Raw genomic sequence first — 14,977 nt, 5'->3', positions numbered from 1 at the left:
ATAAGGCACATTATGGAAGCTACAAGGAACTTAGTGGGAACTATAGCAGCATGAAAAAGGACATAGAAACTATGGATAAGTCAGGAAGACATGAAGAATACAATATCTGAAATGAAAAATACACTAGAATGAATTAAAATCAGGCTAGATGAAGCAGAGGACTGAATCAGCAAGCTGGAAGACAAGGTAGGAAGAAATACCCATTCAGAGCAACAAAACAAAAAAGACTCAGAAAGAACAATAATAGTTAAGGGAGCTTTAGGACAACATGAAACATAACATTCGCATGATAGGAATATCAGAAGGAGATAAAAGGGGGTAAGGGATAGAAAACCTGTTTGAGAAAATAATGACAGAAAATTTCCCTAATTTGGTATGGGAAAAAGTCACACAAGTTCAGGAAGCACGGAGGGTCCCAATAAAGATGAACCCAAAGAGGCCTATTCCAAGACACATCATAATTAAAATGGCAAATTTTAAAGACAAAGAGAGAATCTTAAAGGCAGCACGGGAGAAATAGCTAGCTACTTACAAGAGAGCCCTGATAAGCTTATCAGATGATTTCTCAACAGAAAAACTACAAGCCAGAAGGGATTGGCATGAAATGTTCCAGGTAATGAAAGCAAGGACCTACAACCAAGGCTATTCTATCCAGCCAGGCTCTTGTTTAAAGTGGAAGGTGAAATAAAGAGCTTCCTAGACAAAAAAAGGCTACAAGAGTACATCTCCATAAAGCCAGCACTGCAAGAGATGCTAAAGGGACTGCTAAAAAAAGGAGAGAGAGAAATGAGAAACACAGGTACAGAAAAAGATGTCAGTGAATAAGTACCTATCCATAATAACCTTAAACATAGGTGGATTAAATGCCCCAATCGAAAGACATAGGGTAGCTGAATGGATAAAAAAACATGACCTGAATATACAGTCTACATGAGACCCACCTCAGAACAAAAGATCTCCACAGGCTGAAAGTGAAGGGATGGAAAAAAATATTTCAAGCAAACAGACACAGAAAGAAAAGTTGGAGTAAGGGAAGAGTCCAACAGGAGGATATGCACCCAACACAGGAGCACCTAAATATATAAAGAAAATCTTAGAACACTTCAAGATAGATACTGACAACACCACAGCCATTGTAGGGGATTTTAACACCGCAGTGTCAGCAATGGATAGATCTTCCAAACAAAGAATCAACAAGGATATTGGGGCGCTGAACAACCCTCTAAATCAAATGGACTCAATTGATATATAAAGAACCATTCACCTTAGAGAAGCAAAATATATATTCTTCTCAAATACATATGGAACATTTTCAAAGATAGACCACATGGTATGACACAAAACAAGCCTCAACAAATTCAAGAAAATTGAAATCATATCAAGCATGTGCTTAGATCACAATTGATTGAAACTAGAAACCAACCTCAAGGAAAAAACTCAAAAACATTCAAATACATGGAGACTGAATAACATGTTATTAAATAATGAATGGTTCAACAATGAGATCAAAGAGGAAATAAAAAAGTATCTGGAAACAAATGAAAATGAACACACAACAGTTCAAAACCTATGGGACACAGCAAAAGCAGTCCTGAGAGGGAAGTTCATAGCAATACAGGCTTACCTAAAGAAGATAGAAAAACCTCAAATAAACAACCTAACCCTACATCTATAATAAACAAAGCCCAGAGAGAGTAAAAGGAAAGAAATAATCAAGATCAGGGCAGAATTAAACAGCATAGAGGCTAAAAGAACAATTCAAAGGATCGATAAATCCAGGAGCTTGTTCTTGAAAAGATAAGCAAAATTGACAAAACTTTAACCAGACTCATCAAGAAAAAAAGAGAGGACCCACATAAATAAAATCAGAAATGAAAGGGGAAAAATTACAATTGATACCACAGAAATACAAAGGATTGTAAGAAATTACTATGAACAACTATATGCTAAGAAATCCGACAACCTGGGTGAAATGGACAAATTTCTAAAAACATACAAACGTCCAAAGCTGAATGAAGAAGGAGAAAGCCTGAACAGACCAATAACAACTAGTGAAATTGAAGCAGTAATAAAAAAACTCCTAGCATACAAAAGCCTGGGGCCAGATGGCTTCAAACGTAAATTTAATGAACATTTAAAGAACAACTAACTCCTATCCTTCTCAAACTACTTCAAAAAAAATTCAAGAAGAGAAAAGACTCCCAAACTCTCTTTACAAGGCCAGTATTATCCTAATCCCAAAACCAGGTAAAGACACAACAAAGAAAGAAAACTACAGGCCACTATCTTTGGTGAACATAGATGCTAAAATCCTAAACAAAATACTGGCAATCCGAATTCAGAAACACATTAAAAAGTTCATACGCCATTATCAAGTGGGATTTATCCCAGGGATCCAAGGATGATACAATATTTGCAAATCAATAAATGTAATACACCACATTAATAAAATGTAGGACAAAAATCACATGATTTTATCAATAGATGCTGAAAAAGTATTTGACAAAATCCAGCACCAATTTATGATAAAAACACTCACCAATTTATGATAAAAAGTGGGAATAGAGGGAGCATACCTCAAGCCATATATGAGAAACCTGAAACCAACATTATAATCAACAGGCAACAACTAAAAGCTTTCTTCTTCAGATCAGAAACAAGACAAGGGTGTCCACTTTCACCACACAGCTTCAGGATAACATTGGGAGTTTTAACCACAGTGATCAGACAAGAAAAAAAAAATTAAAAGGCATCCAAATTGGAAAGGAGAAAGTAAAACTGTCATCATTTGCAGACAATATATTAGTGTACATGGAAAACCCTATAATCTCCACCAAAAAACTACTCGACCTAATAAGTGAATTTGACAAAATAGTAGGATACGAAGTCAATATTCAGAAATCAATGGCGTTTTTGTACACCAACAATGAAATATTAGAAACAGAAACTAGGGGGAAAAAATTCCATTTACTACAGCAACAAGAAAAATAAAGTACCTAGGAATAAATTTAACCAAGGAGGTAAAAGATCTGTACTTGAAAAACTCTGGAACACTGAGGAAAAAAATTGAGGAAGATACAAAGAAATGGAAGCATATACTCTGTTCATGGATTGGAAGAATAAACATCATTAAAATGTCCATACTACCCAAAGCAATGTATAGATTCAATGCAATTCCTATTAAAAATACCAATGGCATATTTCACAGATCTAGAACAAATATTCCAAAAATTCATATGGAACAAAAAAAGACCCCAATTACTTTCTCAAGCAATCTTGAGAAAGAAGAACAAAGTAGAAAGGATCACAATACTTGATATCAAACTATACTAGAAGGCCACTGTAATCATAACAGTCTGATACTGGCATAAGAACAAACACATAGACCAATGGAACACAACAGAGAACCCAGAAACAAACCCAAGTCTCTCTGGTCAATTAATATTTGACAAATGGGGCAGAAGCATACAATGGAATAAAAATAGCCTCTTCAATAAATGATGTTGGGAGAAGTGGGCTGGTACATGCAAAAAAATGAAACTAGACCACCAACTTACACCATTAGCTAGAATAAACTCAAAATGGATAAAAGGCTTAAAAATAAGTCATGACACCATAAAAGTCCTAGAGGAAAAACATAGGCAGGAAAATTTCAGATATCCCACGTAGCAATATTTTTGCCAATATATCTGCTAGGGCAAGGGAAATAAAAGAAAAAAATAAACAAATAGAACTACATCAAACTAAAAATCTTCTTCACAGCTAAAGAAACCATTATCAAAATAAAAAGGGAACTTACTGTATGGTAGAACATATTCACCAATGATGTATCAGACACGGGTTTGATCTCCAAAATATATAAAGAACTCATATGACTCAACAGGAAGCAGGAAGACAATCTAATTGAAAAATGATCAAAGGCTCTGAATAGACACTTTTTCAAGGAGGACACACAGATGGCCCATAGACATATGGAAAGATGCTCTACAACACTAGACATCAGAGAGATGCAAATTAAAATCACAGTGAGATAGCATCTCACACCTGTCAGAATGGCCATGATTACTAAATCAATAAACAACAAGTGCTGGTGAGGATGGGAAGAAAACGGAACCCTAGTGCACTGTCGGTGGGAATGCAGACTAGTGCAGCCACTGTGGAAAACAGTATGGAATCTCCTTAGAAAACTAAAAATGGAACTGCCTTTGACCCAGTGATTCTGCTTCTGGGAATATACCCTAAGAATACTGAATCACCAATTCAAAAGAACCTATGCACCCCAATGTTCATAGCAGTGCTATCTGCAATGCCCAAGTGCTGGAAACAGCTTAAGCGCTCATCAGTAAGGGAGTGGGTCAAAAAACTGTGGTACATTTACACAATGGAATACTACACAGCAGAAAGAAAGGAGGAACTCCTACCTTTTGCAACAGCATTGATAGAACTGGAGAATATTACCAAGTGAAACAAGCCAGTCAGTGAAAGACAAATACCATATGATTTTACCTATAAGAGGAACCTAATGAACAAAATAAACTAATGAACAGAATAGAACCACAGGCAGGGAAGCATGGTACATACTGAAAGTGACCAAACGGAAGGGGGGAGGGGGGTAATGGTGGAAAGAAAGGGAAGAGACTGGTCAAAGAACATGTATGAATGACCCATGGACATGGACAACAGTGCGGGAATAAACTGTGGGAGTGGGGGGTGGGGGTGGGGTGGGTGGAGGGGGGCAAAGAGGGAAAAACTGAGACAACTGTAATAGAACAACAATAAAAATGATTTTAAAAAGGAAAGTTTGACAAATGCTAAATTATAGAAAATTTGGGAAAAAATTCCAACTTCCAATATGATCGCTACTATAATACTGTTGTATTTCCTTTTAGTCTTTTTGTAAGCATCTTTTGCTTAAATATTACCTGCATTAAAAATTTTATCTTATGCTCTTTTCATTGATTATGTCATAATCATTTTTACATGCTGTTTTCTAGTTTTTATAGCAACCACTTTTTTCAGTTGTAACATGTTCCTCGAATGTATTATACTTGACCTAACTAGCTCATACTGCTTGAGGTTCAGGCCTCTTCCTGCAATGTTATGCATGGTCTGAAGAGTATGTTGGTGCAGTACAAGTGAGGACTTAGAGCCTTCTCTTGCCATTGCTGGCTCACTGTTTGGCACACCGGTTGGTTTGGTCAGTTCCGTTGGCCAACCTGCCTGAAGAACATGTGGCTTTGTTAACTACTAGTACTACGAGGCAGCACAGTACTGAAGTTCTAAAATTCAGGGACAGATTTTTGCTTATGTTTAAGTAAAACTAGATGGTATTTCTATTATTTTTACTTCAAAGAGGCACAGAATTTGTTCCTCTGGAAGGCTCGTTGGGAAAACATGGAAAAAATGAGTATTGCCTGTAAAGGTCAGGACTGAGATCAGGGGGGTGGAAACAAAAACGAGCCTAGAGTTTTGACAGTCCCTTCCATTTGCATTCCTAAAGCTGTCGTTTTCAACCCTGTGTGCGCATCAGAATCACAAGGGGAAGCTCTCAGCAGAACATTGGTCCCTGAGCCTTATCTGAAGAGGATGATTTCATTCATGTATATCGGGGCCCAGGCATACGCAGCTAGGGTTAGGATCTGCTGCCTGGGAGGGGGTGGGGGGCAGGAGATACGGACCACTACCAACGGGCAGCAGGGAACTTGAAGGGGTAAAGAAAATGCTCTGTGTCGTGACGGAAGTGGTGGTTACGTCGGTGCACACATTTGTCGAAACTCACCAAATTGTCCATTTAAAATCTGTGTGTTTATTATAATTAAGTTACACCTCCATTGGAACAAAGGATACTGGGAAAATTCCATCAATAGCACCCAGCGCTCATATGGATTACTGTTACGTAATGATGGCAGGACATTTTGAGAGGCTGCTTCTGAATGTTTGTCAATTCATTTGAAGATCCAGGATACCGGCTTTTTAACCAGTAATTCAACTTCTGAGAATGTTTTCTATAAAAATAACTTTTTAAATGAAAACATATATATACCAAACTTCTTTGTGTTATTTTGAATAAAAATTCAATCATAGATCAGCAAGTAATTTTTAACTAAACTAGGACTGTGCTGTGAGGGTTAACTCCTGCAGGTCTAGAACTGCCCTGAGCAGCTTTGCTAAACTTCTTGCTTGGCACTGACCACTGGTCAAGGGACGAAAATGCTGAGTATAACTGTGCTGCTTTATAACACAGGTCCAAGTCACTTCACAACAGTTTGCACCAGCTGGCCAGCCCTGTTTATTGATAACAATGAGACTGATGGTTTGCACTTAGTCTCAGGGAGACCCCAGGAAGGCTCTGCTCTTGAGGCTGGTTACGTAGCAGAGGTGTGCTTACAAGACCAGCAGAATATTTTTAAAAATCTCAGTTGAGATTCAAGTTTGGGATCCCTGACTGTGAGGTGTTTAGTGCATGTCTGTGGTTCTTGACCCGAGAGAGGAGGTGCGTCCAGGCACAGCCCTCATGCAGGGAGGGGCTCGGAGGCCCCGAACTGCTCTGCATTGTCTGCTGTGAGACAGCCACGGGCCCTGGTACGTATCCTGACTCTGGTTCTGTCACCGCATTGTGTCCTTCTCCTGCAGTGAGCTGTCCATCTGTAAGCACTGGGGTTCTGCTAGTCTTTGTTAGCACTCAAACACAGTTAGTGCAAGGGCATATCAACTTTATGAAGTATTATTGTTTATAAAAATAAGCAAATTCAAAGACTGTAGCAACAGAGCACAATGCTTATGAAATGATATTGAAAGAATATAAAATTATATCTAAGCTATGACAGTAAAATTATAAAACTATGAAACTATGTTTAGTGACAGAGAACAAGGAGTAAACACAGGATGGATTCTGGGTGTTTTTTTTTATATTAAAAAATCTGCATTGCTGTTTCATTATCTGTGAAATGAATAAGAAAATGTAACTCCCTAAAGATCAAATGTAATTTTACCTTTGAGGATTGATATTGACCTGACATATATGAGTATTATACATTATATATGTATTATACACTAGATTCAGTATTAATTCATTTGGCAAGCATTGTGGCATTTTATATACTCCAGATCTAGCAATTCATTCCCTCTAATGTAGAAAGAGCACTGCATAGGTTATCGAAGGATGGAATTCTAGTCTAAGATTTGTAAGCAGCATGAACTGAACCACATATACTCCCTTGACCATGATTTCTACATTTCTCAGCGATAGGATGGTCAGAGCAAGATAATGAATAGTAATGACTCCGAAAAATACTCTCTGCTAGACAGTAGTAAACAATGGTTTTTAAGTCATAATCATTAACATCATCAAGATAGTAGGTAAACATAAAAAAGAGTAAGAAACTTAGTAGGTAAGAACATAAAAGAATAAGAAATTTTAAGTTATAAAGGAATAAAAAAGAAAATTACAGAGCTGGGAGCAGAGAGTTTGGTAATGGAGAAAAAAAGAAAAATGAATAGATATAATAATAGCTATGTGCTAGACACTGTTCTAAGAAAGCACTTTACAACATACATTTATTCATTTAATTCTCACAGCAACTTTACAAGTACTGTTGTTTTGCTCACTTTAAAGATGAGGGACCTCAGACACACAGAGTTGACATAACTCACCCAAGGTCATACAATTTTTAGTTTCTAGTAGAACCAAGATTTGAACCCAAGCAGTACGGCTCCAGAGTCCACAGTTGAACTGCTGTGCTACATTCCAGAGAGGAGGGGAGCAGGAGGAATACGATGGAATAATGACCAGGAGATGGAATGAAAGAGCAGGAAGTTCAGGAACACAATTTTTTATTGAGCACCTACTATATACCAGGGACTATGGAGAAAAAGATGAGTGAGATGGTGGCCCATGACCCTGAGAAGCTTACCGTATGGTGAGGAAGACAGGTAGTAAATCACATTATTTCAAAACAACATGGCAAGTTCTGAAATGAGTACCGAGAGGCACGTACAAGAACAAACACTTCTCGCAGCCCAGGCTGGTGGTGTCAAGAAAGGCTCCTTAGAGAAGGTGACTACTAGCCTAAGAAACATGAGTTGAAATGAAGAGTCGAAAGGAGGAGAGGGTGGTCCAGGCTGAGGAAAGCAGTGAGGGGGAAAAAGCCTGAAGGCAAGTGAGAAGGGTGTGTTTGGGGAAAAGCAAAAGTTTCCCTTCCAAAGAGAACTTGCTTTTGTTTACCTCACATAGGCATCAAACTGCTTCAAAAATTTCCCATATTCTTTATGTAGAGCTTCCTTCTCCTGCTGCAACCCAGACACCTTCTCTGACAATTCCTGGTTGCTCTTGAGACACTGAAAAACATGTTTTAAAATGAGAATATTCTGTGCTGAATAAAGGTATGATGTGCATGGAATGTAAATTGACAAAGCCTTTCTGCTTCTGACACCATCGTAGCTTCCGATGATTTCTGCTCCTCCAGGTTTCCTGAAAGCTAGCAGCTCTTTTCCTGGACTTTTGCTCCAACAGCCTCCCCAGTAGTTTTGCAAGCCTCTAATTCCCTATATAAAAAGTCTTCCAGCTTGAAGTACATAAAATGAAAACTGTTTCCTGATCTAACCCTGACTAATAACGTATCTGCTTTTAGAAATGGCTCCAGTGAAAAGATTCTTAAAAGATGGGAAGCTCAAGACTGGTTATCTGCCCTGGCTGGTGTGGCTCAGTGGATCGAGTGCTGGCCTGAGAACTGAAAGATCACCTGTTCGAGTACCAGTCAGGGCACATGCCTGGGTTGTGGGCCAGGTCCCCAGTTGGGGGCATGCAAGAGGCGACCATGTATCTCTCACAATCGATGTTTCTCTCCCTCTCTTTCTCCCTCTATTTTCCCTCTCTCTTAAAAAGAAAAAAGAAAAAAGCTTGCTTATCTGACCAGGTTAGATTTAAATGCAATCTGATCTTGTCACTAGTACTAGATATCCATGCCATAAGAGTTGATTAAATTATAACTTATAGTTGCCTGTCATGAAGTACTTTGGGAGACTACATGTCTGGTACAAAGAATGTTATAGCAGAATTGAGAAATACAAGAAGTTTGGGATGGGCTAGCCATATCTGAGCATGTCAATGAGCTTTCAAGGAGATAATGTCCAACTTGGGGATTTAATTATTGGAAAAAGGCAGTCAGAGACTCAGAGAGCCTCTATAGTACTCTGAAAAAACCTCTTCTATTTCTCTCTTTTTTTAGATTTTATTTATTTACTTTTAGAGAGAGGGGAAGGGAGGGAGAGAAACATCAATGTGTGAGAGATACATCAATCTGTTGATTCTTGCACGCCCCTAGCTGAGGACCTTGTCCGCAACCCAGGCCTGTGCCCTGACTGAAAATCCAACTGGCAAACTTTCAGTTCACAGGCTGGCTCTCAATCCACTGAGCCACACCAGCCAGGGCAAACTTCTTCTCTCTTGTAGGCAGCAGGTAAATGTATCCAAAAACTAATCCCAAATTTCATCAAGTAGGTTGCAGAATTGACTTCATAGCCTTGCCAGGTCTCTTATGTGAAAAATAATGCTTTGTCTGGGATTGCATGTAATTCTGAGAATTGGGAATGGGTGCATCTGAGAGGATTTGAAAGCCTTTGAGCACTCTGGACTTCCAAATTCTAATGAGTCTCTCTCATCTGCACAAATAGTCCCTTCTCAGCTCTCAGGAGGTTGACTACTCTTGCCTTGGGCTCTGTGTTGAAGCACCTGAGACAGTTATCCTGTAAGAGGATGCCTATTGTTCTCAAGACCCACCTGTACACTACTGCTCATTGGCTCCCATCCTGTAACTAGAGTCAGATCCCATCACATCCTGGGGAAGAGAGGTTGAGAACAGGGACTGATCTGGGAGGACTACCCTATTGAAAAAAATGAAAATATTTTGCCAAATTAAATTGGCAGAAACCTGAGGAATGTATGTGAGAATGTATTTGTAGGGTGTTACACTACAAAGAAAGGAATATAATATTGACTAGGCTGAATTTATTGATACGGATGCACTTACTAGGGATTCAGGATGTAATGTGTTTAACTTGGACATCTACAGTGACTTCAATAGTTTGCTTGGTTGATTGATGAAATTTGGACTCCACAATGGTCTATGTCAAATGACATTAAGATGCTATACTGTTTTTACATAAGACAACGGAAGAAATCCAAAGGTTTAAGTGGATTTCTTTAAGTGCTCTTATAATGCTATCCTGCTAAGGATGACAGTAGTAGGTACCAACATTAAAAGGGATCCCTGATTTTAATGGAGATAATGATAATATAGTGTCAGAGGTCAAGTGGCAATATTTAACCCCCAGGTGGGCACTATCACTGTTATTAGATAGTAGGGCCAGAGATATAACTAAATGATTTGACTTGCAACAACCTTTAGTTGTGGTTAATTGCTCACAGTGATTTTAGGACTAAAATAGATGGGCAACCCTTTAAAGTTACGTAAGGAAGGGAAGGAAGGAGGGGAGGGAAAGAGAAGGAGGGAGAGAGAAAGAGCGGGAGAGAGGAAGTGAGGGAGGAAGGGAGAACGGAGAAAAAAAAAAAAAAGGAAGGAAGAAAGGGAGGGAGGAAGGGAGGGAGGGAGGAAGACAGAGCCCCTGAGTCTGGTAAACAGAGGTCAAGTTTGAATGACAAAGTAGAGTAATGGCCTCTTACTCAATCCCCGGACATGAGCCAGTTCAGAGACCCAGAGTTGTTTGAATGATGGGAATGCCAGGTTGTCTTCATGGAAAACCCTGTGATACAGTATGTGATACAAATACATAATCTTCTCCCAAGTTTTCCTCAAAGAGACCTGTGGCCTTTTTCAAGGTGACTGGGCATTGAGAAAGGGACTTTGATAGACATTTGTGGAATTACAGTGCAGTGATTCTGAGTCAGCACTAATATTTGGGACCCAAAATGGCATGGATATTCCCAGTTCAGAGTGGGGGCTTAATGAAGTAAGGTGAAAAATGGAATTTAAACTTACAATGTGTCTTAAGAGTACAATTGCACTGATTCATTGGCTCAGCACATGTCTCCCAGTGGGCCTACTGGATTTGTGAATCCCCCCCAGTGGTTATTTGTCCAATTCTTGAATGCAGTCAGAAGAGACCACTCGGAATAGCAGATGCTCCACGTTGGCTTTCTGACCTGAGGAATGAGGGCTATTGATGGTAGTAAAAGCCAAGTGTTTGGAGTGCCTCTTCAGATTCTAGAACCAACTTATACTACATTTGCTCCCTCAACCCATTTATCAAGGCTGTGAGCTTTGGTGGCATCCAAAGCAAGACAAAGATATGCAGCTGGGCCAGGCTGCAGTGCAAACTGCTTTTCCACCTGGGCTTTATGACTCAGCAAATCCAAAGATCCTGCAAGTTTTGCTGGTGGATAAGGACACTATACAAAGCCCTTGGCAAGCTTGATGCGATAGTTCAACCTTAGGATTTGGGAGTGAAGGCACTCCTCCTCCCGTAACAGCTACTCACTTTTAAGGAAGGTTCTTGCTTGTGACGCAGCCCTGGTGCAGACTGAATACTTAGCCATGAGACATCAAGTGATCGAGTAACATGAGCTGAAATTAGGCATTATATTATTCACCAAGCCATGAAGTTGGGCATGTGCAGTAGCACTCCATCCTCAAGTGGAAGTGCTATGTAAGATACAGGACCTGAGCAGGTGCTAAAGGTACAAAGTTGCGTGAGCAAGTGGTACTAACTTTGACTACGTTATCACCTCTCTTAACCCATCCTATGGCCTCGTGGGGAGTTCCCTGTGACCAGTGAACTGAGGAAGAATATATTCAGGCCTAATTTACACATGGTTCTGTACCATATGCTGCAACCACTTGAAATAGGGCTGCTGCAACATTATAGCCCTACTGGGGGGTGGCTCTTATGAACAGTGGGAAGGGAAATCTTGTTGGGCAAAGTTTGTGTTCACTTTGCCTGGAAAGAGAGATGGCCAGAGGCATGAACCTAAACTAATTCACAGAAAGTGTTTAATAGTTTGGACAGATGATCTGAAATTTAGAAAGAATCATATTGGAGGACTGGTGAAAAAGAGGTCTAGGAAAGGGATCTAGAACTACAAATGCTGCCCAACACAATTTTTTGCAATGATGGAAATGTTCCATAGCTGGACTCTCCAATATGGTATAGTAGTCACTAGTCACACACACATGGCTACCGAGCACCTGAAATGTGGCTAGTGCATCTCAGGAACTGAATTTTTAATTTTACTCTCTCTTTCTAATTAATTTAAATTTAAATAACCATGTGTGGCTAGTTGACAATATTGGAGAGCACAGGCTGAGACTGTGAAAGCACATGTTTTACATATTTTTGCTCACCAGAGGGCATCCGCAGGAGAGAGGGCTCTCAACAATCAGGTGAAAAAAATGGTACATTCTGTAGATGTCAACCTCTTTGATCAGCACCCATTTGCTTGCCTAGTGGGCTCCTGTACGAAGTACATGGTGGCAGGAATATATTTTACAAGGGGTCACCAGTGCTAATCCACTCAACTTGCAAAAAGCAATGATCCGTGTTGAGCAACTGTTATGGAATCATCCACTACAGGTTTATTACAGGCAGACTTGTTACGCCAGACCCCTTACATCATGGAAAGAACAACAATTTGTCCTCAGTGGAATAGATGCTTATTTTAGATACGCATTTACTTTCTCTGTCCATAATGCTATTGCCAGAACCATTATCTGTGGTCTTTCCACTCAACATTGCTTCTGACCAAGAATATCATTTTACAGTAAGATTAGGTGAAACAAAGGCTCATATAAATGTCATTGGTCTTACCATGTATCTTTTGGGGTTAGATGATTCTTATAACATGATATATAAACTGTTTTTTAAAAAGATTTTACTTATTTATTTTTAGAGGGAGGGAAAGGGAGGGAGGAAGAGGGAGAAAAACATCAGTGCGAGAGATGTTGATTGGTTGCCTCTAACATGCCCTCAGCTGGGCACCTGGCCCACAACACAGGCATGTGCCCCGACTGGGAATCAAACCAGTGACCTTTTGGTTTGCAGGCTAGTGCTTAGTTCACTGAGCCATATCAGCCAGGGCAACCTTTTTTTTTAAATTTTCACCTGAGGGTACTTTTTTTAAAAAAACTGACTTTCTTTTGCAGAGGGGAGAAAAAGAGAGGGAGAGAAACACTGATTTGAGAAACATCAATTGGTTGCCTCCCATATGTGCCCCCATGGGGATAGAGCCTGCAACTTAGGTATGTGCTCTGACCTGGAATCAAACCTGCAACTTTTTGGTACCTGGGACAACGCTTCAACCAACTCAGCCGCCTGGCCAGGGCACATGATGTATATACGTTTAACCAGTTATTAATAGTGTATGATGCCATTTCTCTCACAGCCAAAATAGTTGGAAAGAAACCAAGAGATGGAAGTGGGAATGCCTTCTCACACATTTGGGAATGGTAGAATGTGTATTATTGAATTTTTGGTAGTTAACTTTGTAATTAAGTTTTAATTACAGTGTGCCCATGAAAAAGCAGCAATTAACATTATTCCCAGCCCTGGCCAGTTTGGCTCAGTTGGTTGAAGCATCCACCTGTAACCAATGTTGTGGGTTTGATTCCTGGTCAGTCTGCATACCTAGGCTGGAGGTTCAAGCCCTGGTCCTGGTGTGTACAATACCTGATTCAGGCACCGGCAGGAGGTGACCAATCAATGTTTCTCCTCCCTCTCTCTCTAAAAAGCAATGAAAAAGCATCCTCAGGTGAGAATTTAAAAAAACCAAAACATATTATCCCCAAATGATCATAAATACTGATGAAACCTGGAGAGGTTAAGTGTGTTTCTCTCCACTTATATGAGTGGCAGTGTATCATATAGGTGGAGCATGATATTCCTTTTGTTGTTTGTTATTGTATTTAAATATGGATAAAGGGTTTATATGGATGTTAACTGTATAAGTGGACTGTGCTGTTGCTCAACAGGACCCTACTTTTCTAAGCTCTTCTCGGTGCTGCAAAGTTGGAAGTCTGAAAACTATTTCCCAGACTCCCTCGACAGCAGAGCTCCAGTTTACCTTGTGCAAATCAGAGGCACTTGCACATGGTCTGGAAGGCGTGGTGAAGGAAAAGGCACTGCGCTCCTCTAACACTAGCAGGTGGATGAATGCACAGTCAGCAGATGAGACCTTCCTAGGGGTTTCACGAAGAGTTCCTGCAAATCCCCCACCTAGGTGCTGCAGGAGTTGGCTCCAGCGATTTCTGAACTTCTGCATTAATTGAAAGCCAGCAGCAGTTCTTTCTGACCTTCTACTTACCCTAACTCTCCCTTCCAACAGTTTTATAAGCATGTTATTTCCTGTGTTAGATCCTTTCTTGCTTGAAACACGTAAAGCAAATTCTACTTTCCTGACTGAACCCTGGCTAAACTAATGGGTAAAGTGCTAGGCGCTCAATAATTATTAGCAATCGTCCTATGGGAACTGGAAAACTGAGAAGCATGTTCATTTACTCTCTTACCTCATCAGATTTTCCTTTTTCATTTTCCAGTTGTTTAAGTTGGGCCTCTTGTTGGTGAATTCTGTATTGTTGCTGAGAATTGGTTATTTCCAGTATATTCTCTTTATCCTGCAAGATCTTCACTTTCTTTTGTAGTTCATTTATATCCTGATCTAGGAGGTTCCTGAGGGAAATTAATGTACATTAAATCACACTGTGAATTGCAAAGCTTTGCAAATAAAACTCTTTGAGATAAAATTGTTATATCCTCACAGAGGAGTTTTTTTGGTTCAGTGAGGTAGGTTATGTATCCATAAGATAAAGGGACCAACAGAGGGAACATCTTCTGTGACAGAAACTTTTCTTTTCCCTCCCCTCCCCTCCTCTCTCTCTTTTTCTCTCTCAAAACCCTATGAAGGAGAAATAACTTTCCCCATTTCACAGGGGAAGCTGTGGCAGAGAGTTTTAATTAACCTGCTCAA

At 39.8% G+C, this 14,977-nt stretch overlaps 1 protein-coding gene across 1 annotated transcript in view; it reads right to left on the bottom strand.

Moving 5' to 3' along the window:
• The window catches only part of CCDC30 (coiled-coil domain containing 30), an 86,765-nt gene that overhangs the window by 12,524 nt on the left and 59,264 nt on the right, over positions 1-14,977 (bottom strand). Inside the window, 2 exon segments of the mRNA XM_054572073.1 lie at positions 8,225-8,337; positions 14,517-14,679. Coding sequence (XP_054428048.1) covers positions 8,225-8,337; positions 14,517-14,679 — 276 coding nt within the window.

This window comes from Pteronotus mesoamericanus, unplaced genomic scaffold (assembly GCF_021234165.1).
Source record: "Pteronotus mesoamericanus isolate MK-2021 breed Mesoamerican mustached bat unplaced genomic scaffold, CSHL_Meso_final contig_221, whole genome shotgun sequence".
Lineage (NCBI taxonomy): Eukaryota > Metazoa > Chordata > Mammalia > Chiroptera > Mormoopidae > Pteronotus > Pteronotus mesoamericanus.
Note: the sequence above shows the minus strand (reverse complement) of the source record. Positions and strands in the feature narration are given on the sequence as shown.